The sequence below is a fragment of the Calidris pugnax genome, unplaced genomic scaffold (assembly GCF_001431845.1).
Source record: "Calidris pugnax isolate Ruff unplaced genomic scaffold, ASM143184v1 scaffold81, whole genome shotgun sequence".
NCBI lineage: Eukaryota > Metazoa > Chordata > Aves > Charadriiformes > Scolopacidae > Calidris > Calidris pugnax.
Window position 1 is genome coordinate 2,442,303 of NW_015090880.1, and position 24,071 is coordinate 2,466,373.

The window sequence follows — 24,071 nt, forward strand, 5'->3', positions numbered from 1 at the left end:
GGGAGAGGGTGAGGGAAGGCGGAGCGGGGCCGGGGAGGAGAAGGGGAGCTGTGGGGCGCCGGGGGGGCCTGGAGGAGCCGTGGGTGGGCGGGAGGCGGTGCAGGCCCCGGCTCATGGCGCTGCAGCCGCCTCACGGCAACCGGCTGCCTGCAGCCCGGGTTTGCGGCAGCTGGGCTACCAGGCTGGGCCCACGGAAGGGCAAGAGTCACCGTTCGCTGTGCCTTAACTGGTTATTTATTTTTATTGACTGAGTCCATCACTCTGCGGTGGAAGAAGTGGGTGTTGAGGCATTGGGCAGCTGATGAGGTGGAACGTGAAGTTTCCACCAGAGCAAGGCAGACGCAGACACGCTCCTCTATAAATGCGGACCTCTGTAAGGCCAGACAAAGCCCGAGGAAAACGTTCCGTGTTTTAGAAAGTATCCACTCAATTTTAAGTGCTCTCCCGATGCCGTGGATAAGCAGGGAAAGGAGGGCTGCTGTGCGTGAGGCCTGATGGCAGGGCTCTCCAGGCTCCTGCAGGCTTCATGCTGGAGTTCGTGGAGCAGCCTGGCTCATCCATCCCCAAACAGCAGTGTGGATGCCTATTGCATAATTGTATATTGTATAATATACAATATATATAATTGCAATATTGTATATTGCATAATGACGTGTGGGTTTTTTTCTGATTTAGCATGTGGTGCCTCCAAACTGACAGGAGATCATACGGTTTTGGTAGCAGCTGTTGGTAAACTAGAAAAAACCCCAAATTATTTCAGAATAAGCATGCAAAGGAGAATGTAGCGGTGAGCCTTGCCAGTAGCCAGTGTCATTTTCTACAGGAGGAAATTCTATAAGCGTTTTATGCATGTATATTTAAAATAATATGAAAATAGTTCCTGGATATTCTAGGACATACAGCCTTAATATTTTCTACCCGGTGCCTGTTTTTGAAAAGGAGGGTCATATTTCCTTATTTCTGCACAAAAGTGAGAGTAGATTTGGTAGTGCTGATGGGCCAGGATGAGCATCCAGGAATGCCTGGCCTGCCAAGAAGGAAATAGGAGCTTTGTCATGCAGGTGCATTTGGCACTTGCCTTACCCTTGATTCTGTGATCTGAAGGTCTTGCTAATCTTGAAATAAAATTTAAAAAAATGGTTAAAAAAAGAGTATATACAGTTAAGGGTATAAAAGGTGTGGTTTCTTTTGCCGTCTGTCTCCTGTTCCTGTGGAGTGATCGAGGAGGAGAGTGAAGACAGTGGTGTTTTTTTGACATTCACATGGTGCTGCTGCAGTAAAATGAGTCATCGTTCTCTCTGCCACCACACACAGCAGCCAGCGTGAGTTTTTGGCAAGAATGAGCAAAACTTTGCAGGGCACAGATCTTTCTGATCAACTGCTGTTGATTCTGTCTGCGTTCAGAAAAACAAGTGAAGTGTCCTCTCTCTAAAGGGCTATTAAAAACCGCTAATGAGTGATGCAACTTGATGAGAGTGCATGCAAACCAGAATATCAATTTTTATGAAGTCAGCTTCTCTCCTCCACCCTGTGCTGCTACCCCAGAACCAAGCAGAAAACTTTCTACTCTTTCCCTCCATCAAGCTAAGCAAAACTCTGGCTGTTTTGTGCATCTTAAACATTGACTAATTTTTTATGATTTAGGGTTCCTAACTGAATAGAATGGAAGAGGCATTTTATAAAGGAATGGAATATTTTTTACGGTAATTAGGAAGGTGATGTCTTAAATCTTTAAAGGCTGTAATTAGGCTAAACACCAAAGAGAGTTTTTAACCTCTTTTTTTGTCGTGCTGGATTATTTCTTGCTGACGTAAGTACAGTATGGGATGGAGCCGTAATATCAGCATGTCATGCCTTACCTCCTACAGAGAAGATTCTATACACTATGCAAAAATGAGGTGAAACAAAAAGAATCTTAGAATGGTTTGGGTTGGAAGGGACCTTAAAGATCATCTAGTTCCAACCCCCCTGCCCTGGGCAGGGACACCTCCCACCAGACCAGGTTGCTCCAAGCCCCATCCAGCCTGGCCTTGAACCCCTCCAGGGATGGGGCAGCCACAACTTTCCTGGGCAACCTGGGCCAGTGCCTCACTACACTCACAGGAAAGAATTTCTTTCCAGTATCTAATCTAAATTCTCCTCTTCCAATTTAAAACCGTTGCCCCTTGCCCTGTCACTGCACTTCCTGACAAAGAGGCCCTCTCTGGCTCTCCTATGGGCTCCCTTCAGATATTGAAAGGCCGCTATAAGGTCTCCCCGGAGCCATTGAAGAAGGCCATTGACTGAATATTTTGTAAAAAATACATTTGACACGTGTGTCTGAAGGCCGAAGAGGGAAAGAAAAGGTTCTCCAAGCAGCTTATAATCTCTTCTTCATTGTTCTCTTGTCCTCCCACTCTCAGAAATAGTAGGATCATGGTGAAAGAGGGCGGTTTTGCTCCCATTCTTAAAGGAAAACTCCTTCCTTCTGGATAATCTGTCTTTTGTAAGGTTTGCTTACAGTACCTTTCAGATGAGATAATCACTCCACCTTTTAAAGTTTCACCTCTGGATTATTTCTAAAGGATGTGCTAATTGCAAAAGCAAGTAACTAGACAGACTGTTGTAAAGATATGAAAAATATCCCTATCTTGTAATTCAATAGCTTTCCAGGTCTAAGTGGTGGTTTTTTAGCACCATTGGGGTTATCCATTACCCAGCAGCTATTGGTGTAAGAATCCTGCAGATTGGTTTGCAAAGTTTACGATAACATCTATTTTAGCTATAGCATGGTGTTTAGATACTGTTTTGTGCTGAAAGAAGTAGGATCAGTGATGCAGTTATATTGCATTTGTTCTGGGTGAGTATGTACAGGCATACATTGTGTGGTAATGCACAGGACAGTCAGGGAAACTAACATTTTAGAGAGAGGTATGTTTTTTATTATCTTCAGTATGTTTTTTAGTTTACTTCTAACTATTTACACAGATAAATGCACCGTTTATGTGTTTCCAAAATAAAATACACTGATAATTTAACTGTCCTCTTGCCTGCAAGTAATTTTAGAAGTGACATCTGGACTGAGAAATGGGAAGAAAGCAGTAATTTTAAAATACTATTTTATATCTGAAATGCTTTGCAGGGTCAGGTTATTTGCTTCCTTAATAGTTGCCAGTGCTGGGTTTGTGCCTTAGTGGGGTTTGTGTGTTTGGTATACACCCAGGAGAGGCTGACAGCAGTGAAATTGCCTAAAATACCAGCAAGAATCTTTGCAGAAATGTAGAGCTTCGGCTTCCATTTAACTTGCTTGCTTTATGTATTGCAGTTCTATTGTTCAGGTTTGTACTACTTCAAATGCTGTGTTCAGCATCCTACAAGAAATTAAGTTACCGGCGTCCCGGTGTGCAAACAGAAGACGTTTAGAATTGAGATAAGGAAATATTGCTTTGGTGAAAACTGACAGAATTTGTTTATTCTTTTCTTCCATGGAAAGTTGATCTTTGGCCTTTTCAAAAATAAATTACCAGCTTTTGATTCTTTCTATAGAATGGTGATTTTTGCTGTAACAGCTAGAAAATTGTGTTTCCAAGTTTACAAAACCAGAAGTTGCTTCCCCGTGAAGGGCTGTAGCCAGGGAATATTGAATGCATTTCTGAGATTCTTTGATTTTTCTCGGTATCTGAGTCTTTGCTGATTGTTTTCTACCCAGTATTCTGTATGTGCTTCTTAGCAGAGAGCGAGGAAGAGGATGACAATGACATGGAAGTTGAAGATCAAGATAGTAAAGAAGCTGAAAAGCCAAACGTCATTAATTTTGATACCAGTTTGCCCACCTCACATATGGTATGTTCTTTATATAGCAGCCATTAAATACGTCTTGAAGAGATTTTGATTGGTTTTGTGTGGTTCTATTGTGACGTTCTTAAGCCAAAGGCCTGGCTTTATTTTATCTCTGTAAATCACCAAAACCTCATACGCTACTGTCATTTCCTTACTGTTTTCAGTATTTAGGTTCTGATATGGAAGAGTTTCATGGAAGAACGGTGCATGATGATGACAGCTGCCAGGTGATTCCGGTGTTGCCCCACGTGATGGTGATGTTGATTCCTGGACAGACGTTACCTCTTCAGCTTTTTCGCCCTCAAGAGGTTAGCATGGTGCGGAATTTAATTCAGAAAGACAGAACGTTTGCTGTTCTTGCATACAGGTAAAATACACAAGTGGGTTTACTGATGGTATGCAGCATGTATTTTTAGCACAATTTCTGTGGATGCTAAATCAAAAGCAGATGGTTGCGTCAGTTCCCTGGTGAATAACATAAGTTGTGGTGTTGATCTGCTTTTCTTGTTTGAGCATCCTCTTGATTTCAGTAACTGTTTGAATGCATTGCTCCATTTTGCTTAAAGATTAAGCCTTGATCTGAACTGTAAAAATCAGGTTCTTGTTTTGAGCACTGTATTGTTGTAAAAGTGTATTGGCTTGTTTTGTGTGTAAACTAATGAGCACAGACAAATGTTTCACAATGGAGTTGAGAGACAGGAGGTGACAGTAAAGTGGAAAAGGTAAAGGCTAATCTGTGCCAAAAGAATCTGGGAGTATTCCTCCGTCTTCCTCCCATTTACTATGGTTTAAATCATGTAGGAGGTGGGAACAGTTATTTGTAGAAAGTCAATCTAAAGAATTTTGGTCCTTTTCAGTATCTGGATTTCAAATGCAGATGATCCTTGTGTTCCCAGAATTTCACCTCTAGACCCTAAAGTAAAACCAAGTCAACTGGCAAAACACCGCAACCAAACAACACATTAGAAGTTGCTTTCAAAATGGAAAAATTATGATTGCACTTAGTTGAAGGTGTTTTACCAAACTTACTTTTTTGATAAGACTAATCGTGCACGGTCAGTGCAGGTAGACTAACTCGTGAAATCTGAATGAACAGTGCTGTTTCAAGGGTAGGTAACCTTTTTAATTCTGTTACTTTTAGTAACACACGTGAAAGGGAAGCACATTTTGGAACAACAGCAGAAATCTATGCCTACAGAGAAGAGCAGGACTATGGAGTTGAAACGGTCAAAGTGAAAGCAATAGGAAGACAGAGGTTCAAGGTTCTTGAAATAAGAACCCAGTCAGATGGGTAAGAAAATTATCTATTTATTTTTATGTACTGCAAATCTTGTTTTAGCAAAACGTTTACTTTTTACTACAGGTGCATTTGCCCTTTCAGTCACAGTCGACTGGTGAACATAGATATTAATTGAATGCTTAATTAGTAGCTTCTCTGTTTATTAAGGACTTCTGGCATTTCCCGTTCTAATACTCATGTTTAGTTATTAATAACTTTGCTATAAAAGTCTCTTAAAGAACATCTACCTGGAATTTGTTTTGATGTGTGTGAGAAAACATCTGTCGGATTGACTTCGTTTCTGAAAATTAAGTTGGGATAAAGATGTTGATTTGTCTGCATTATAAGTTCTAAAGCTTTATTTCAAAATCTCTCACATCCTGGTTTCAAGCCAGTGAGAGGATATGATATCGGGTGTGTGCCTTCAGTTATCTTGTGGAAAGCCTCCCTGATAGCAACCAGATTCCGCTACTTTCAGAAAATGAAAGTTACAGTTTTTCAAAGGAGACCTTTCTAGAGATGGTCTGTGTTGGACGTGTTCCACTTTGGGACTGCAATTGCAGATAAAGTTCTGAATTGCTGCAGGCGAGAGTCTGACACTACAGCTAATAACAATACACTTGGCTATTTTTGTACTTGAAATGATCTTTAACTCCTGAGCCTCCACAGCAAGGATTCAGCTGTGTGATTCAGAGATGGAGAGGACAGTAGCTGTGCCCAGAGGGGTGGTGGTTTTCAGGAGAAGCTGCCCATGAGAGGGGAGGACTGGAGTCTGGTAATAATAATGGAGAAACAAGTTGCTTCTTTGGTTTGTTTTTCTCTTTGTAAAACAAAAGTACACTGAGGTTTCTAGAAAAATACTTGTCGACTGGTGAACATAGATATTAATTGAATGCTTAATTAGTAGCTTCTCTGTTTATTAAGGACTTCTGGCATTTCCCGTTCTAATACTCATGTTTAGTTATTAATAACTTTGCTATAAAAGCAGTTGACTGATGAACGTAGATATTAATTGAATACTCGTGTTTAGTTATTAATAACTTTGCTATAAAAGTCTCTTAAAGAACATCTACCTGGAATTTGTTTTGATGTGTGTGAGAAAACATCTGTCGGATTGACTTCGTTTCTGAAAATTAAGTTGGGATAAAGATGTTGATTTGTCTGCATTATAAGTTCTAAAGCTTTATTTCAAAATCTCTCACATCCTGGTTTCAAGCCAGGTGTGCAGTGAGAGGATGTGATATCGGGTGTGTGCCTTCAGTTATCTTGTGGAAAGCCTCCCTGATAGCAACCAGATTCCTGAGAGGATATGATATCGGGTGTGTGCCTTCAGTTATCTTGTGGAAAGCCTCCCTGATAGCAACCAGATTCCGCTACTTTCAGAAAATGAAAGTTACAGTTTTTCAAAGGAGACCTTTCTAGAGATGGTCTGTGTTGGACGTGTTCCACTTTGGGACTGCAATTGCAGATAAAGTTCTGAATTGCTGCAGGCGAGAGTCTGACACTACAGCTAATAACAATACACTTGGCTATTTTTGTACTTGAAATGATCTTTAACTCCTGAGCCTCCACAGCAAGGATTCAGCTGTGTGATTCAGAGATGGAGAGGACAGTAGCTGTGCCCAGAGGGGTGGTGGTTTTCAGGAGCAGCTGCCCACGAGAGGGGAGGACTGGAGTCTGGTAATAATAATGGAGAAACAAGTCGCTTCTCTGGTTTGTTTTTCTCTTTGTAAAACATCAAAGTACACTGAGGTTTCTAGAAAAATACTTGAATGTGATAGATGATGAATACCCTTGTCTGCTTATAATAGTGACTGAGACTCTTAACTAGTTAACTAAGAGTATGCTGAGTCTTCTTGTCATTTTTGAGTTCTTCCTGGGCGCTTCTCTGGTTTGTTTTTCTCTTTGTAAAACATCAAAGTACACTGAGGTTTCTAGAAAAATACTTGAATGTGATACATGATGAATACCCTTGTCTGCTTATAATAGTGACTGAGACCCTTATCACTACTTAGTTAAGAGTATGCTGAGTCTTCTTGTCATTTTTGAGTTCTTCCTGGGATGATGCTCTGCACCGTGTTACATCCTGAGCCTCTCTCAGCATCACTGTCCAGAGATACAGGCTCCAGACGTTGATTCTGTAAGATTGTGACAGTTCTCAGTACAATTCCTAGAGGTTTTTGTGGTATTTTCTGCAAAGCATGTAACATCCTACTCCAAATCTGTAAATCTAAAGCTAATCATCTGTATTCTACTATTGTTCAGTGTAGTGGCATTTGCTTTAGAAAGAGGCCTAGGAACAGTCTGAGCTCAGCATTTTCATACGCTTTTACAACCTGCAGCTGAAGAAATCAAGGATACATGTGCTACTTGCAATTTATCACTAACATCTGGTTACAAATAATATTGCAAATTATGCAGTTTAGAAAAAGCCATGGCTTGAACACAAGATGGCAGTACTTGGCCAACTACAGTAGCAATGGCAGTGTTGCTGAGAACTCAGTGTCCAGAAGCAGTTAAGATGTACAGTGATTTTGTTCTGCTTTTCAGGCATTTTAGTGTGATGATTTTATATCTACTGACCTGCAGAGATCACTTTTACACAGCACGTTCACAAGTTTCATTCATAAATGTGAATTTTTTAATGTGTGAAATAAAGGAGAGGAGTTTGATTTTTCTCATCGTGGCAAGTCCCAGATTTATTGGAATAACTTAAACAAATAGACTTACTCCAGTTTCAAATAATGCGTGTTTTGTGGGTTTCTGGAGTGATTAGTGCAGTTTGGAGATGTGAGCCTGTGTTCCTTAGCTCATCCTGAGGAAATGGTGCTCTCTGCAGGGTATAGGACATTCTCTGGGCTCCTGTGCCAACGTCCTTAACTCTTTCTATGAGTGACCCTGGTAGCGTGGCAGTTTGCTGCCACCTTTGGCTATAGATCCGAGGGACATGAGAAGAATGTAGTGTTCCATTTGTAGAAATAAAGCATTTTCATTAAGATCACGTTCCTATTTTTCATGTATTCGAGGCAACAAACAAAAGAAACAAGCATTACCAGTCTAAAATCCTGTGTGATAAAAAGGGAGAAATATTGGGCTTCTTTGCAAGAAGAAAATTTCCATAGTTCCTGGTGTTTCTGATTGCGAAGTGCTTATGGCAAAACAGCGTTTTATAATTTATAGTAAGTTAACAGAGTTCAGTGTTGTCCCTGCAAGTAAAATGGGAAATTTGTAATGACACACATCTTAATATTTCAGGATTTCTCATGCATAATACTGTGTAAAATGTGAAGCCCTTCCTGCTAGACAGTGTTCTTAGTAGCCACGTAACTATTGCTGAACTCTTTGTGGTATAGGTGACCTGGTTGATGCTGGGATATTAAAAGGTGATCAGAGTCTATATCCTATTTCTGCTGATTTGGAACTCTAGCTAAGCACATAAGCTTTTGTGGTTTGAAGATAGCAAACTGCATTTCAGCTAAGCTTCCTTTCTGAGGGTTTGATATGTAATAGCCAACTATTAGGTTATACCAAAAAGTAACCCGAGGAGACAAAAATCTAAGAATACAATGCTGAGATGGTAGAATATTCTGCTGTGTTGCCACTGCCAATCTGTCTTGAATTCTGCCCACCAGAATCCCAACAGATGTAGTGCTCAAAGTACAAAGACAGCCCGTTATATCCCATGGAAAAGGAACTTTTCCTAAAAAAGTTAAAACAGTGTTCTTTGTAGAATTCGGTAGGCCGCTGCAAAAAATAGTGATAAAATGTCTAATTCTGGTTTTGAAAGGAAAAGTAGAGATTGCTTCTGTCTTCAGTTTAGGTGTACCAAAGTCCAATGCAGTGTCTGTAATAAATGTGCCAAGGGGATGAGATTATCTGTGTTGTTAGAGTAGTATGTGTTTGATTTGCTACAGGTATGCTGTATGTTCCCTAAGGTAATTTGATTTAAATGGGTACAACTTGAAAAATCTGGTGAAATGAATTGCTGCTTAAATTCAAAGCAGTGATTAACCTATTATACACGCATCTATTACAATTCCAAGCCTGTATTTTAATAAGCAATAAAATCCATTTTTTTTAAACTCCTGTATGTGTGTGTCTATCTCATCTTTCTTTTCTTTTTTTCAGAATCCAGCAGGCTAAAGTACAAATCCTTCCTGAGCGAGTGCTGCCTTCCACCATGTCAGCCATACAGCTGCAGTCTCTCAGCAGATGCCATGTATTTCCTTCTTCCAAGCCTGCAGCGTGGCAGGACCGAGCCATACATCAACGGTGGCAGAAATATCAAAAGGTTAGAAGTGAGCTGTGTTTGTTTGGTTGGGTTTTTTTTTTTAATTTTTGATGGTATTTTGAAAATCAATATAAAATCCCATCTCTTCATCTGTAGGAAGCCCTACGGGGATGCTAGATGCCAGCCTCCTTTTGTCTCATGTTCTGTGATTGTTTGTCAGCCATCAACAATGGGGAAAAATACAATTTGTATTACGAGTTCTCTTTGGTTTCAATCACAGTATTATTAGAGTAATATTGTTACATAATAATTAATGTAATATTACACATTTTTCTTTTTATGTAGTCAAAACAATTCAGAGAGCATGCTGGTTGGTAAAGCTTGGGGATGAAAAACCAGTAAGTGTATAGGATTTAATTTGTAGGTAGGTCAAAGAAGCGTCTTGACTTTTACTGACATTACTGTGACAATAAAAACATTGGCAGTAAGTGTTGACAGTGCCAGTGCTCTTGCTTTCTACTTGTGTTAATGAAACTAAGGAGGCTTTTGTAACTAAGGAGGCTTTTGTAACTGTGTCTCTGTTTGATACAGCTAGAACGGGTTTTTAAAGAGCAGAGATGGCAGAGGTGGTTAAGAGATGACTCCCGAATTTCAGTGATGAAACAGAAGACCTGTAATGCCTTAATTTGGAGTCACAATTCTGTTTGCCAATTTTATTTAAAACCTGCATCAGTTAAAGGATGAACTTCTGTACCTGCAGTTACTTGTCTACAGAAAATGTGGATCTCCTTTTTTAATAAATATTCATACTTTAGACTCTTTCAAAGAGCTTCCAGAATTTTCACTACTTGACTCTGGATATTGAATTAAAAAAAAAAAACACACTCTTTCAAAGAGCTCCCAGAATTTTCACTACTTGACTCTGGATTTTTGAATTAAAAAAAACCAAAACATCAAAAACCAGTAGATGAGAAATAATGATTGTCAAGATGTTGCTGTTGCCATTAGGGAATTGGCTTCTACTTTTGCTTCAGTGCAAAAAAACCACACACCAAAAATCAGTAGACAAGAAATAATGATTGTCAAGATGTTGGTGTTGCCAATAGGGAATTGGCTTCTACTTTTGCTTCAGTGGCACAAATTCCGTCTTTGCTTGTTTACGCTGTTTTTTGCATCCCTGCAGCTGTGACAGTGCTTGGAATCAGTGGAATTCACACTCAGATTGTAGGGCAGAATTTCCAAGAGCCCTAGGCGGCTGGTGCCAGGCCTGAGCTAGGAACTTCTGCGTGGCTCAGGGGAATAATGAGGTGTGATTTGTGCGAGAGGCAGCTGTGCCGTTTAAAAGGTGCTAAAAGATGCATTTATACAAGTGAATGTGCACTTTTCCCAGTGTACAGCCTTTTCCTTTAGGAGTCTGAAATAAAACGTAGCGTCAAAAGGATAATTTTGCTGGGATAAATTATGTTCCCATAATAAGCACCGTGCTAGTGTATCGCACTAGTGTAGTTATACCAGCAAGAGCCTTTCAGGTGCAAACCTTGCTCGTTCTTGGGCACAGCACAGGTGTTTTAAAGACCAACTATCAAATATGCCCAGAAAGGTTAATGGAACAAGAGTTAGCACTGAGGTCAGTAGGGGAGGATGTGGTGAAACAGGGCAACCCCATACTTCTGAAAAAAACTAAGATTATGGCTGATTTATTTATTATTTAACCTACGGTTTTGGTCGGTGGCATATAAAAGGGAAGATACCTTGAATATCTTCTGATACCTTCTGTATCAGGAAAGATCTGTGGAACTACCTCCAGAAATCGATATAGAATCCTAGTAATTGCTCATTGTCAGATGCACTTAAGGTTTGGATTTGGATTTTTTTCTCCAATGGTTTTGAACTCTGTACCCCCCCAAAAAAAACCCCAAACCAAGCAAAAACAGTCCAACCATGAATAACAAAGAGCTATTGATTCTCAGAGTTATTGAGCAAGTTCATCTATGATTTAACAAGCCCAGAAACACTTCAGTGCGAGGTGGGGAGAGCATGGGAGAGCAGAAATCCCTTTCCAAGCCATCATCTAATAGAGAGCTGAAATGCAGTGCACCTGCATTAAACAAGAACCTGTTTTGTGGCCTGAGATGCAGATCCTGGGTAGGAGCATTGTCCTGTTGACCTCCATCACTCTATTGATGTCAGAACTGTAATGTTTCCAATATGACAGACTGTACCTCTGTATGTTTGCTAATATAATGAGAAATACCAGAAAACAGAAGTTCATTTTAAGGATGGTTTCTGCTCCAGACGAGAGCTGACCCTGTGTCAGCTGTTACAGAGAATATATGTGCTAATTAAAACAGTAACTTGAGTTTTGGTGTTCCTGAATTCTTTCTTCAGAGTACCATTTATTTGCTGTGGATTTTAGTCTCTATTGCCTGATTTTTCTCATTTGTAAAATAAAGATAGTTGCCCTCAAAGGGAAGATTAAAATTTAATTTGTAAGTATTTGAGTGCAGCAGTACAATTTGAGATCATCTTCTGGGAAGCGATGTGGTTATGTAGTATACTGCTTTTTAGATTTTTATTAACCTAAACCTATAAATTTAAGTGTTCTGAAGTCACTGTGGAGAATCGGTTAACTAAGCAAATAACCTTACACAGCTGGAAATTTGGTGGTTAAGGAATGCAGTTGTAATTTAGGGTTTCTTGTTTGCAGGATACGCACAAGCTACACACAAGCTGAAGATTTTTTTAGAGGTGATACTGGTGCTGCTCTATTTTGTTGCTCTAGATCTGCTCTGTATTGTTGTATAGATATTTTTGTACACAATTCAAGTGAACGTGTTAGTCATGTTCACAGTGAAGTATGATACAGTAGCATGGGCTGCTCCTATTAGTAAAATTCTTATTTTGAAAGAGTATCCTTCACTAAAAAATAGTTATGGGACCTTCAGGGGATTTTTCTTTTTTTTTTTTTTGGTTTGTTTTCCTCCAACACATTTATTTCGTACTCAGTGCTCCATTTGTGTCTAAATTTTTCTTCATAGGATGTTAAATGAATATTGTACAGTATTTTGTTCACTGTCTTTGGATAGTTATAATCAAGCTGTTCAGAAGCTTTTCAGTAGGCTGGCACCAGCATTCATGTTCTCTAAGCAGTTCTGAAAGTGTGATTTCCATTAAAAAATAGAGACCAGAATGAGAGCATCCTCTGGAACTTCTAACTTGCATGTTGCTATATTTAGTTATGTTTTTAACAGATTAGTTTTCCATTTAAAAAATATAATCATATATCCTTTGAATTTCTATACATCAATTTAAAATACCTGATATGCCCATTAATCTTCTTCTTTCATTTTATTTACTTGTGCATTTGACTGATATGAATACGTTAATCACCTCAAAAAGTTGTTTGCTGTCATTGCTGAAGTGGCAACAGTTGGTGGAAACTAAGGAACAGATGCCCTGTCTAATAGTAATTAAATTTTTTGAACTGTCTAGTCTAGTTTGAACAGATAGATGCTCTTTCCTCATGGCGATAATTTGTTGTATCTTTAAATAATCAGGTGTCTCGCCTCTGTTTTATTTGTTTGAACAAGAACTGTCCCTAAAATCTGCTAATGTTGAAGAATAAATATTTGTGGTTTTGGTTTCAGAGGAAGTTCCACTGTGCAAGTTTGACATCTTGGCCTCCCTGGCTCTACTCTCTATATGACGCTGTAAGTTCACCTATGCATTACCAAATCATCTATGTTTTAATATCTAATTATTGCATAATGTAAAACCTTTGATTTTGTCTGCTCATAAGTTACATTTTTAAAAAGTATATAGTTTTCAGTTTACTGTGAAAAGAGCAGGAAGGGCTTCCCCCACTGTAGAGTTCCCTCGTGCCAGAGCTTGTGTCTGGGATGGATAACAGAGGTTCAGGTTCCTGCTGTGTTATCTCAGAGCACAAACTGAATCCTTTGTCCCACACGCTCCAGGTGATTGTCCCAACCACTTGGGTCTGTCTTTCCTGTTGGAGTTGGTTTACTCTTTAAAAAGTACATATTTCTTTATATGTATATGTATCTTAGTACATCAAGTAGTTGGTGTCAGAGAGGCAGAAGCAGGGAGGAGGCAAGCTCTCATCTCCTTTGTGCAGTTCTAAAGTTTGAACGGTTGTCTCCTTATCTCAGATGAAAGTTATGACCACCATGGGCCCTTGGTTCAGTTTGGCCCATTTCCCATCCTATTTTGCTCTTAGTTTAAAATATGTAGATACAAAATGAGACTGTAATTATTTTAAGTCTTAAAAGCTAATGTCCACTTAGGGAAAATAGCTTACTCTACGTTTTGCTTCCTTTTTTTTTTTTTCCTAAGAAAACAGAAATTCCTATGTATTTAAATTAGGCTTTTCTTCTAACAAAAGGAAACCTTGATGGAAAGAGTCAAGAGGCAGCTACATGAGTGGGATGAAAATCTTAAAGATGAATCTCTTCCAACCAACCCAATAGGTATGATGTTCTTGAGCTTACCAACTTAAATTTGGGGTTTGGGTGTTTTTTTAAGTTCCTAAGAAAACAAGGCTTAGATAATTTTGTTGATAATCCATCCCTCACTTCCAGTTTCCAATAAATTTTGGTGATTGACTGACAGAAGGATGGTGGAGCTTTTAAAGACATGAACATCCTCAAACTGTGCCAAAACATGTTCAGTAAAAGAAGCAGAACTTTATCATTCTCCATGGTGGGGGGAATGTCATATGTTTCATAAGAAAACAAGAGCCAAAGGCATACTAGATTTTTTAAATTACTATTATTATGTAAGTTTAAGTGTTAGTAGGTGTACCTTTCTTCTTCCTTCTTATTACCTCTTATCCAACATGAAGGAAAATAGCACCAGTAGCTTAATAACAAAGAAGTTGAGATCATGCCCCAGTGAACAGGTCTCTTCTCTCTGCAGGTCTCTAGTTTCTAATGGATGGAAATGTCAGTTGAAGCCTTTCTAGGGGGAAAGACATTCTTTCCTATGTAGACTCTCAGATGCCTGATAACAGGGAAATTCAAACTACAGCCTTCAGTTAAAGTCAGTTAAGCAGCAGGACTGGGCTCTATAGTTTTGATGTACATGGGACTCTTGGTTCTGATTTGCCTAAAGAAAGTGGTGGTTGGAAGTACTTCCCATCTGCTTTGCCCAGAGTGCTGCTTAGAGGACTGGAGATAGAAAGCATATGAAATAATCTGAAAACAAACAAAAAATTCCAGGGGAATTTTTAGGCATTTCTTTTCTCATGATCCACAGCACACTGATACTTTGCTGACTTTAATTTGCAGCTTTTGAATTCTTTTACAGGCTCTGAGGAATGGGATGTTTTTCACCCTAGCGAGGTTTTTGTTAGCTAAATTAAAGAATGGTTCTAGTAGAGTCCACTACCTTTTGTGTTTGTGCCTTTTAATACCTGATTGAAGTTGCTGCCTGAGAATTTTCTATCAGATTAAAACCTTTTTTATTTAAAAAACTAACTCTGGCATCTTGACTGGATATTTTTGGGTCTAATTTTGATCTGCATTGGAAGACATGCAGAATGGTCTGCAAATGTGGAAGAAAGCCTCCAGAAAGAATGTTCTCCAGACAGTGTTCTGCAAGGGGTCTATTCTGGTTTTAGAATACATTGTCTTAATGGTGGTGTTGAGTCTCCATCACTTGTGATCTTTAAGTGTGGATTAGATAAATATCTCAGATGAGGTTTTACACGTTACATGTACATGATCCAGCCTTAGGGCTGGAGACGACCTCTAAAAACCTAAGTTTTAGTACTCTATCTGTAACTGAGTAGAAGTGGTAGGTTTTAATTCTCTCTAAAATTCTAACAAGCCTGGTATTTTCTCGTTTCTAGATTTTTCTTACAGAGTTGCTGCTTGCCTGCCAATTGATGATGCGTTACGTATACAGTTGCTTAAAATAGGTAGTGCTGTTCAGCGACTCCGGTGTGAATTAGATATTATGAACAAAGTGAGTATTTTTTCCTTACTTGTCATTAAATTTTTCTTCCAAAAAAAAAAAAAAAAAGGGGGGATTTTAACAATTTATAGTCTAATTTTGATCTGCATTGGAAGACATGCAGAATGGTCTTCAAATGTGGAAGAAAACCTCCAGAAAGAATGTTCTCCAGACAGTGTTCTGCAAAGGGTCTATTCTGGTTTTAGAATACATTGTCTTAATGGTGGTGTTAAGTCTCCATCACTTGTGATCTTTAAGTGTGGATTAGATAAATATCTCAGATGAGGTTTTATGTGTTACATGTACATGATCTAGCCTTAGGGCTGGAGACGACCTCTAAAAACCTAAGTTTTAGTACTCTATCTGTAACTGAGTAGAAGTGGTAGGTTTTAATTCTCTCTAAAATTCTAACAAGCCTGGTATTTTCTCATTTCTAGATTTTTCTTACAGAGTTGCTGCTTGCCTGCCAATTGATGATGCGTTACGTATACAGTTGCTTAAAATAGGTAGTGCTGTTCAGCGACTCCGGTGTGAATTAGATATTATGAACAAAGTGAGTATTTTTTCCTTACTTGTCATTAAATTTTTCTTCCAAAAAAAAAAAAAAGGGGGGACTTTTACAATCTATAACAAAAATGTATGAAATTTCCAAATAATACTTACTAGGGAGTGAATTTGAGTGTCCTTTTATTTCTTCTTTCCCCTTGAAAAATTTGCTCAAGAAAGAAAATGCTCTCCCAGTACTAGACTCTATGTTTGACAGCAAGAAACAAACATACAATTTCTATCAAAAGCAAATATTATTATATTTCAGCACCTCACAGCAGTGTTCTAGCCAAGAGATGGTGCTAGAAGCCCAATGTTGCTCATAACAATCTTATGAACATCGTAACCCCATATTGACAGAATAATACACCACAATCAAGTAGTGGTATGCCATGAAAACTTGCGGGTTTTGTAACAAAAGATAAAACTTTTTAGTATTCAGTATAAATCTAAGTGTTGGACTGAAAGGATTTTTGCAAAAGACACTTATTGACTTGTTAGGCAATACTGTTTTAAAAAGTTTTGTCTTTTAGATAACAATTAATGTTTACCATAAATAAGTAAAATACGTAGAAAAAAATTATCCTTGGATAGAAAGAGAAAACATAAGTGACTGCTGCCCAGATAAACAGAAGAATTAGTACAAAATCTGTTCTGAGGGAAGGGGAGAGACATTTTTATTACGTGCTGACAAGCGGCTGGGAATGAGTGAAATTACCCCCTTTGTTTTCCTTTCCAAGTGTACGTCTCTCTGCTGTAAGCAATGCCAAGACACAGAAATAACTACCAAGAATGAAATATTCAGGTGAGTTTATTGCTCTTCATCTTTGGGAGGTTCTTGATCAGAAACATTGGCACAGCAAAACAGATTGAGCTGCCTTATGTCTTACAACTGCTGTGTTTTCCACAGCTCTAATAAAATTCAAGTAAATATTTATAAGGAATTTTCTTTATAAAACAGAACAGCTTACTTTGACCTTTTTTAATAAAGAGTTGGTAAATGTGAGCGTTGCCATCTATCCTGTAACAGAAGTTAGTGTGAAAGGCCAGGTTACACCACCTTGCCTTGCCCCTGAAGAATTACACTCTCTGCAGTGAGTTTTGAAATACATATTTGCTATATAGAAAGTTTTGAATTATTTCTGAATAAAGTTCATGAGATCCCAGATTTTATTTCTCATCACTTCATCCCAATCTCAACAGCAGATTACAATGCACTAATTGGGTGGTGCAGATAAGCTCCCAGGACGTTGACATGCAAAGAAATTACCTATTTGTGTCATTAAGCATTGTAATACCTTTTTTATTTGAAGAATACAGGGTTTTACCTTAATAACTGCACTAGCCAGTATGTTCCTATTATATATTTGACCTATATAGTATCTTCCATGTTCAACGATGATAAAACTATACATTTTCCAAATAATTGCTGCTTCTGGCAGTCTTGTTACCATTTGAGTCTTGAATAACTAATATCTGTCCATCACTTACAATAATGTGAAGGTTAAAAGATATCTTGGCTTAACAAAGCTGGGCTCCCTACGGTTTTCCTTTATCAGCGTGATAAGAACTTGATGTGGTAATTAAAGGCCATTTCTTATCTTCTAATCAAATAATGGATTCCAGAAACGATGGTTCCTGCTGTGGCGGTGTGATATACTTTAACAGAAGAGTGATGAGAAGTTAGTGGAAGGAATTAATGTATTTTCTTACTTTTAAAGTTACATCTTAAAGTAGCAATATAGCTATTACTTGGCTTAATTGGAAGCTGCTATTCAGAAGCAGCAAATAAAGTAAATTATGTGTCTGTCACGTACCTTTTTTTATACTCGGCTGTAGGGTTTTGAGGAAAGGATTAATAACTGCCTTTAAATGAGGTGTTTTGTGTACCATCCTGCCAGCTGTGCTCTAAATCACTTCTCCCCTTAACAAACACCTGGGCAAGGTTCATCTGACCACGAGAATGTTTTAATCTTTACTCCTGATAGTATCTTTTTAAATACCTTTTCTGAAGTAGGGACTAAATAATATGTCAGGTATGTGCCAGATTTATTACATGGGACACTTACATTTCTGCAATTCTAAGTTAATTTGACCAATTATATTTTATATTAGTATCTATTTTCTCTCAATTTTTAATAATATAATTAAGGATACATTTGGGTTTTTTTCTACAGCCTAAAGTGGTTCTTTTGCGATGGAAGATAGTTTTAAGCACGGTTGGTAGTTTTTCCTCTGTTGGCATTTGACAGCCTTTGCTTTTTTGGTTCTTCTTTGACAATTTGTTAATTGTTGTTAATTTTTTGTTGTAGCTTATCCTTATGTGGGCCCATGGAATAGTTTTAAGCACGGTTGGCAGTTTTTCCTCTGTTTGCATTTGACAGCCTTTGTTTTTTTGGTTCTTCTTTGACAAAGTTGTTAATTTTCTGTTGTAGCTTATCCTTATGTGGGCCCATGGCAGCCTACGTCAATCCTCACGGGTACATCCACGAAACCCTGACGGTGTATAAAGCCTGCAACTTGAATCTCAGCGGACGACCGTCAACAGAGCACAGCTGGTTTCCTGGGTAATAACAGCTAAAAGAAATTTTATGAGTAAATGACAGAAATTTGGTTGTAAATATGTAATTTTTGAAACATACATCATCGTTTCGCTCATGCGAAAAATAGGAAAGTAAATTTAGACTTTCAAAAAATACAGAATAAAATGGAAAATTCAGATAGAAAGTTTTCAGAATTTCTCTTTAATTTTTTTAAAATGTGGAAGTCTTCAGATTTTTAAAACATGGTCTGGCAACTGAGAGCTATAAACAGGGAACTGATCGGGAGTTTCTTTGTGTATAGTTTTGTACAAGCCGCAACTAAAATCATAATTATTGTTTCTATGCAACTTTCATCATAAAGTAAATAAAGTGCAAATGAAAACCAGAATATATGAATGCAGTTATTCTACTGAAATACTTTTTTTTATTTCTAAAAGCTAAATAAATATTATATGAATTTAAAAATGACTAACATTTGTATTAATTGGGTTACCTTGGGGTTTTTTTTGGTTTTTAATTAGTCTGGCTTTCTGAAACAGTAGCAGAATTAACTGTCAAGATGACAGGCCTTGCATCAAATTGTCACCCCTCTCTGGTAGCTTAAATGTCATTTTTGTGGCTAGATGTTGTTTTTTTTCTGCATTACCACATAGTGCTGAGTAACGACTCGGAGGGTGTGTGGCATATCTGTCACAAGACGTGAATGCTTTAAGACCCCCCGAAGAAAACTTGTGGCTTATAACATCTGGAATTAATTTTTGTCATTTTATGTATTTCTCAGCTATTTTCCTCTATGAGGGTTTTGAAATATTCACAGTCTGCCTTTTAAATCCATTAAAGAAAAGCTCCCTGGCTCTGGGAAGCACAGTTTCCCGTTAATCTAGAGGCAGGGCAGAATTCACTTCTATTTCCATTAAGTTACTCAGAGAACCATTTTCTGACTCTTGTTTAAGGCACGCAGCATTTCATCCTACTGTTGTAACCTTGTGCTAATAAAATGCTTTAGTTGCTTCTTTTAAATCTGTTAAAGAAAAGCTCCATGGCTCTGGGAAGCGCAGTTTCCTGTTAATCTAGAGAATTCACTTCTATTTCCATTAACTAACTCAGAGAACCATTTTCTGACTCTTCTTTAAGGCATGCAGCATTTCATCCTACTGTTGAAACCTTGTGCTAATAAAATGCTTTAGTTGCTTTCTCTCTTTGAAGGCTGATTTTATTTCATTTTCTTTTATTTTGAAGATCTGCAGGGTTTTGAGATGGGAGCTGGGTCCCTGATTCCTGAAGATGTTTTTTTGAAAATCTAGTTTGAGATCAGTGTTACCTTCTTACTGCTGAGTGAGCTTTGTCCGCTGTGTTAAATAGAGCTTTTATTTACATCCTCAACCTTCTGTTGTGTTTTTGGTAGATACGCCTGGACTGTGGCCCAGTGCAGAATCTGTGGCAACCACATGGGATGGAAGTTCACCGCTACCAAAAAGGATATGTCCCCTCAGAAATTCTGGGGACTGACACGCTCTGCTCTCCTGCCTCGGATCCCCGAAGCGGAGGATGACTCGGACCACGATAGATCCCCCTTGCTCTGCCTGTGACCTGGTGCCCAGCTTTGGAGAAGAACGGGCAGTTCTCTGTCTCTTCAACGCATCTGCTCAGTTCTGCTTCTGATGCTTAACTTAAAAAAAACCCCAAGAATCCACACCCCCACACAAAAATCAACCAAACAAGGTGGCTTACTCCAGTTGGGTTTGGGTACTGGTGTTTCGGACGCACTGGGAACTGCAGGTTAGATTTCAAAAATGGCAACTGAGGAAAGGAGGTAGCATCAGACAGCAAGAAATCCATCTGGACAGGCTTGGGACTGAACTTTCTCCTTCCTTGTATAATTGCAGAGAATGCTTACTGCTGACAACTTGCAGTGGAATGAGGTAGGGGGAAACTCAAATTACAAATAGAGTATAATTTATGCAATATATGTATGATGGCAGAGACCAGTTACTTGCTGTGGATTATCTTCCATAATATACTCTAAAGTGGTTTTGCTGAGAATCCCCGTTTCTAACTTGGTGGAGCGCTTCACATTTTATGCTTGTGCTGTGTCTCAGACATTGAGTGGACAACCATCAAGGAGAGCAGGAGATGAAGTGTCCCTCCTGATGGATACCATGTTGGTCGTGTCAGTGGCAGAGCTGGAACCAGTGTCTCAAGAGCTTCCTGCAGCCAGAACAGTTGCAGTTACAGGATGCCCTTTGAAAGGAACCCCTGTGAAGCCTTCAGTCCTTCCAAGTTGTCTCATCTATTTGGTCGATTGGACTTTAGAAGTCTTAAATTTTAAACTATTTATACAAAATGTACAACTCGGTCCCAGAACGTAAACTACGTTGTTGTTTACTGTTGAATGTGCTTATATTTGCTTTTTGAAATGATTTCTCTGAAGATTAGTTTCCCAGCACACATATCCAGGGGTCTGTGAAGTGCTTTCTAAAACATGTAGCTAACTATGGTGATTTCTCAGTAGTATTTATTTTGACAAGGGGAGGCAGCACCTCTTTAATATTTTTTTTTTCTTTTTACACTTTCATATCATGAAGGAAAATTTCACATAATCACCCTTACCTTACAGAGGGCATTATGTTCTAAATACATCAGAAATAAGCAGCAGTGCTTTTTTTTTCTTGGCCTGAAGTGCTGTCTGTGCTAGAGAAATCGGGTGCCAAAATGGGGCAGCTTCTGCCACTGATTTCTTGGGGTTATTTTTTCCCCTTCAGAATGCACCTTGGTGATGGAAGATTTCTTCAGTGTGTGTACATACACCCTTTTGTCTGTTGATTTTTCAGTGTGTGTGCCCTTTCTTTTGAAGCTTTATCATTCACTCTTTATTTCTTCACAGTAAATCTTTGAGAACTTGCATTATTAAATACAATGACACGAGACTACTTAGGATTTAGGACATGGGCTGCTCCTTAGAGAGGCCAATGCAGAGCCTGTTTGAAATGGGAGTGTGGTACCTGCTCCAGCACAGCTGAAAACACCCCAAAAGATGCTGAGTGGCTGTTAGGGTAGTTTATTTAGCTAGTTTTGTAGAAACTAATGATTGTGTAACTCAGGTTTAGTTCTGTGAAGCCTTCTACCTCTGTGCTTCTGTGATAATTCTCTCCGTAGGCATCTTTAATACCCTGTTTAATTTTCTGTGTGCAGCACCCTGCCTTGCCAGTGAACTGTGAAAAGCAATACTTGGTTGAATATCATCCTGAACAAATAGAGGGTGAATGATGGCTCATTTTCCTCGAGAAAACATTCTGTCTTTTGATTATGTTTCTGTAACAAGCTTTCAGAAGTTGAAACTGATAAGCAGTGGTGTGAGGAGTGAGACTGTGAAACCCCTGTGCTTGGGTAACCACTGACAGCGCGCTTTGCTTTCCCCACACACAGACACACACACTCCTCTTAGCTGTAAGATTTGGGTTATTTTCCCCTCTAAGACACCTAACATCTCTCCTTTCCACCACCCTCAGCAGGGCTCGTGGGTGGCAAGAAGTTTGAGGGTGCTTTGAAAGTCCCTTCTGCTGCCCCTCGGTGTCAGTGCTCACTGAGGGGGTGGTGGGTGAGGTTTTCAAAATGATTGTTTTCTCAAAAAGCTCCTTGGGGTTTGTTTTTTTTTTTTTTCCCAATCTTTTGGATCGCCTCAACTAAAAAAGGCATTACGTTGGCAGTGTTTGAATACAAAATAGGCATATTTTTTTGTATTGTGTATATATAGTCAAATGTAAACTAATATAATCAAGTGAGAGAAGTCGGGAGTAAAATGTAGCGCTAATTTAATTTTATTGTTGGTGATGCTGTTCCATCTGCTTAACCTTCTGGGGCATGTTTGCCCTTTCGAAGTCCCTGACACTTTCCAGGTTGAAAACAAGCAAAGATGATGAATCCTGCCACGGGGGAGCTGGTGGTTGAGTGCTCCAAACGCCCAGCGTGGGACGTACGGGGTGAGTGGGGAGTCCAGGATGGCTCTAGACATTGATTAATATTTTCTATGCTGCTTCTCTCCTTTTTTGGAGAGAAAACCACTAGATTGGGATTGTGTAAAATTATTACCAACAAATACGGACACTGTATGCTTTTAAGAGCTAAGTACAAAGGAAATCACATTTTCTGATAATTTCCTAGGTGTTTACTACATTCATTGGTTGGCCTGTAGCTTCCTGCGTTAATTAATCTAATTGACTTGCTGGCTGCTGCCAAAAGGGATGATTTGTCTCTTCTCCCCCAGCCTCCTCTCTGTCCCTTTTGATGGAGATGCAGAATTAGGCACCCGTGGGGTTGGTGTCCTGACTGCGCAGCCGTGTCTGCGCCGGGGCTGGCGGCAGGAGGGGGGACAGACAGCAGCTTTTGGGGACAGACTCAGCTGGGGCTGGCCTGGACGGGAGCACATGCAGCTTAAAACCACTCATTTTCAAGCTGTCATTGCAGTAGCATAAGGATGTCACACAATCAAGCCTGTAATATTGCACGTTTTTCCTCTATTTTAGTTTTGCTGCATAGATAGAATCACATAGGACACTGCATACTTGGTCTAAACTGTGTTCCAAATACTCTGCCCTTTGGTTTTTTAATAATGCTGTTTTTTCATATGTGCTGCCATTCGTTTTGTTTCCATCATCGGGTGGGTTTTTTTATCCACCTGTTTAATTGCTTTGTGAAAGCTGCAGGAAGGGTGGCACCTTCTCCGCTTCAACTCTTCCCCTCTCTCTCTCTCTCTCTGTCTTTGGGGACAACTTTTCAGAAAAATCTTGTTGCTTGCAAACATTTGCAAAGAATAAAATTCAATTTGTTTCAAAACTGATCTTTTTTTTTTTTCTTCCTGATTGTTGGGGTGGAAAGAAAGAAAATGCTTTGGTTGATATTGTGTTTTAAACTGGTTACCGTCAAAATGTGATATGTGAGCTGAGTTCCAGCGTCAAAGAATGTGGAGGCAAAGGACAAGGAAGGTAAGAAATGCCATGGAGGGAGTGTAGGTTTTTGGTCCAATTAATAATCAAAATGAAACTGGGACTTTTTCCCCAGGGGAAGCAGAGGTGCTGGTGGGAAGAACTTTAAGTTCCTGAAACCTGGGCTTCTCCCAAGCCCAGTACTTTAATTACCATCCTAAATTCTGTACTCAGAACAGTTTAACTAGGGAGGAGGGGATATATAAATATATAACATATTAGAATAATAAACCTATATAATATTATATAGATAGATATGTCTCCTAAACTTTTAATGTGTGTGTATATATACAGTAATACATATGTAATATATAAATTCATATGTTAAATTATATATTTTTGTTGTTCTTATATTTTATTATTACATTAGTTACTCTACTCTACTTTTATTGCTCATCTCCCTCCCAAGATTTCAGTAGCTCGATAAAGGAGGTTTCAAATTAATTACATAATTAAATCAAACACCATCCTGTTCTTATGAGATTTGCCTTATTAACAGAGAAAAACAGCAGTTTTTTTCTTCCCCTATTGTCTTCCCTAAGTTCCTACATACCTTCAAAATCATTTACTGAAAGTAACTGTCTTCCTAGGGGGAAAAAAACCCAAAAAGCTGGAAAGTTAACTGTAAGAAAGCACAAAATGCTGAGTTTTGTGGCACCGCTCTGGAATTACTGCCATCTGGTGGCGCAAAGTGGTAT

General features: G+C 38.9%; 1 protein-coding gene across 2 annotated transcripts in view; it reads left to right on the forward strand.

Annotated features, from left to right (window-relative positions):
• CRBN (cereblon) overlaps positions 1–23,224 on the forward strand; it is a 23,460-nt gene extending 236 nt beyond the window's left edge. The window contains exons 2-11 of one of the 2 annotated variants that reach the window (XM_014946728.1): positions 3,713–3,822; positions 3,984–4,186; positions 4,961–5,110; positions 9,227–9,389; positions 12,977–13,039; positions 13,732–13,816; positions 15,199–15,314; positions 16,589–16,653; positions 18,284–18,415; positions 19,797–23,224. In XM_014946728.1, the coding sequence (XP_014802214.1) occupies positions 3,713–3,822; positions 3,984–4,186; positions 4,961–5,110; positions 9,227–9,389; positions 12,977–13,039; positions 13,732–13,816; positions 15,199–15,314; positions 16,589–16,653; positions 18,284–18,415; positions 19,797–19,980 (1,271 nt within the window). In that variant the 3' untranslated portion in view covers positions 19,981–23,224. Of the gene's footprint in view, positions 1–3,709; positions 3,823–3,983; positions 4,187–4,960; positions 5,111–9,226; positions 9,390–12,976; positions 13,040–13,731; positions 13,817–15,198; positions 15,315–16,588; positions 16,654–18,283; positions 18,416–19,796 lie in introns of both variants that reach the window. The other variant, XM_014946727.1, reaches the window with a different exon arrangement.
• The last annotated feature ends 847 nt before the right edge of the window (positions 23,225–24,071 follow it).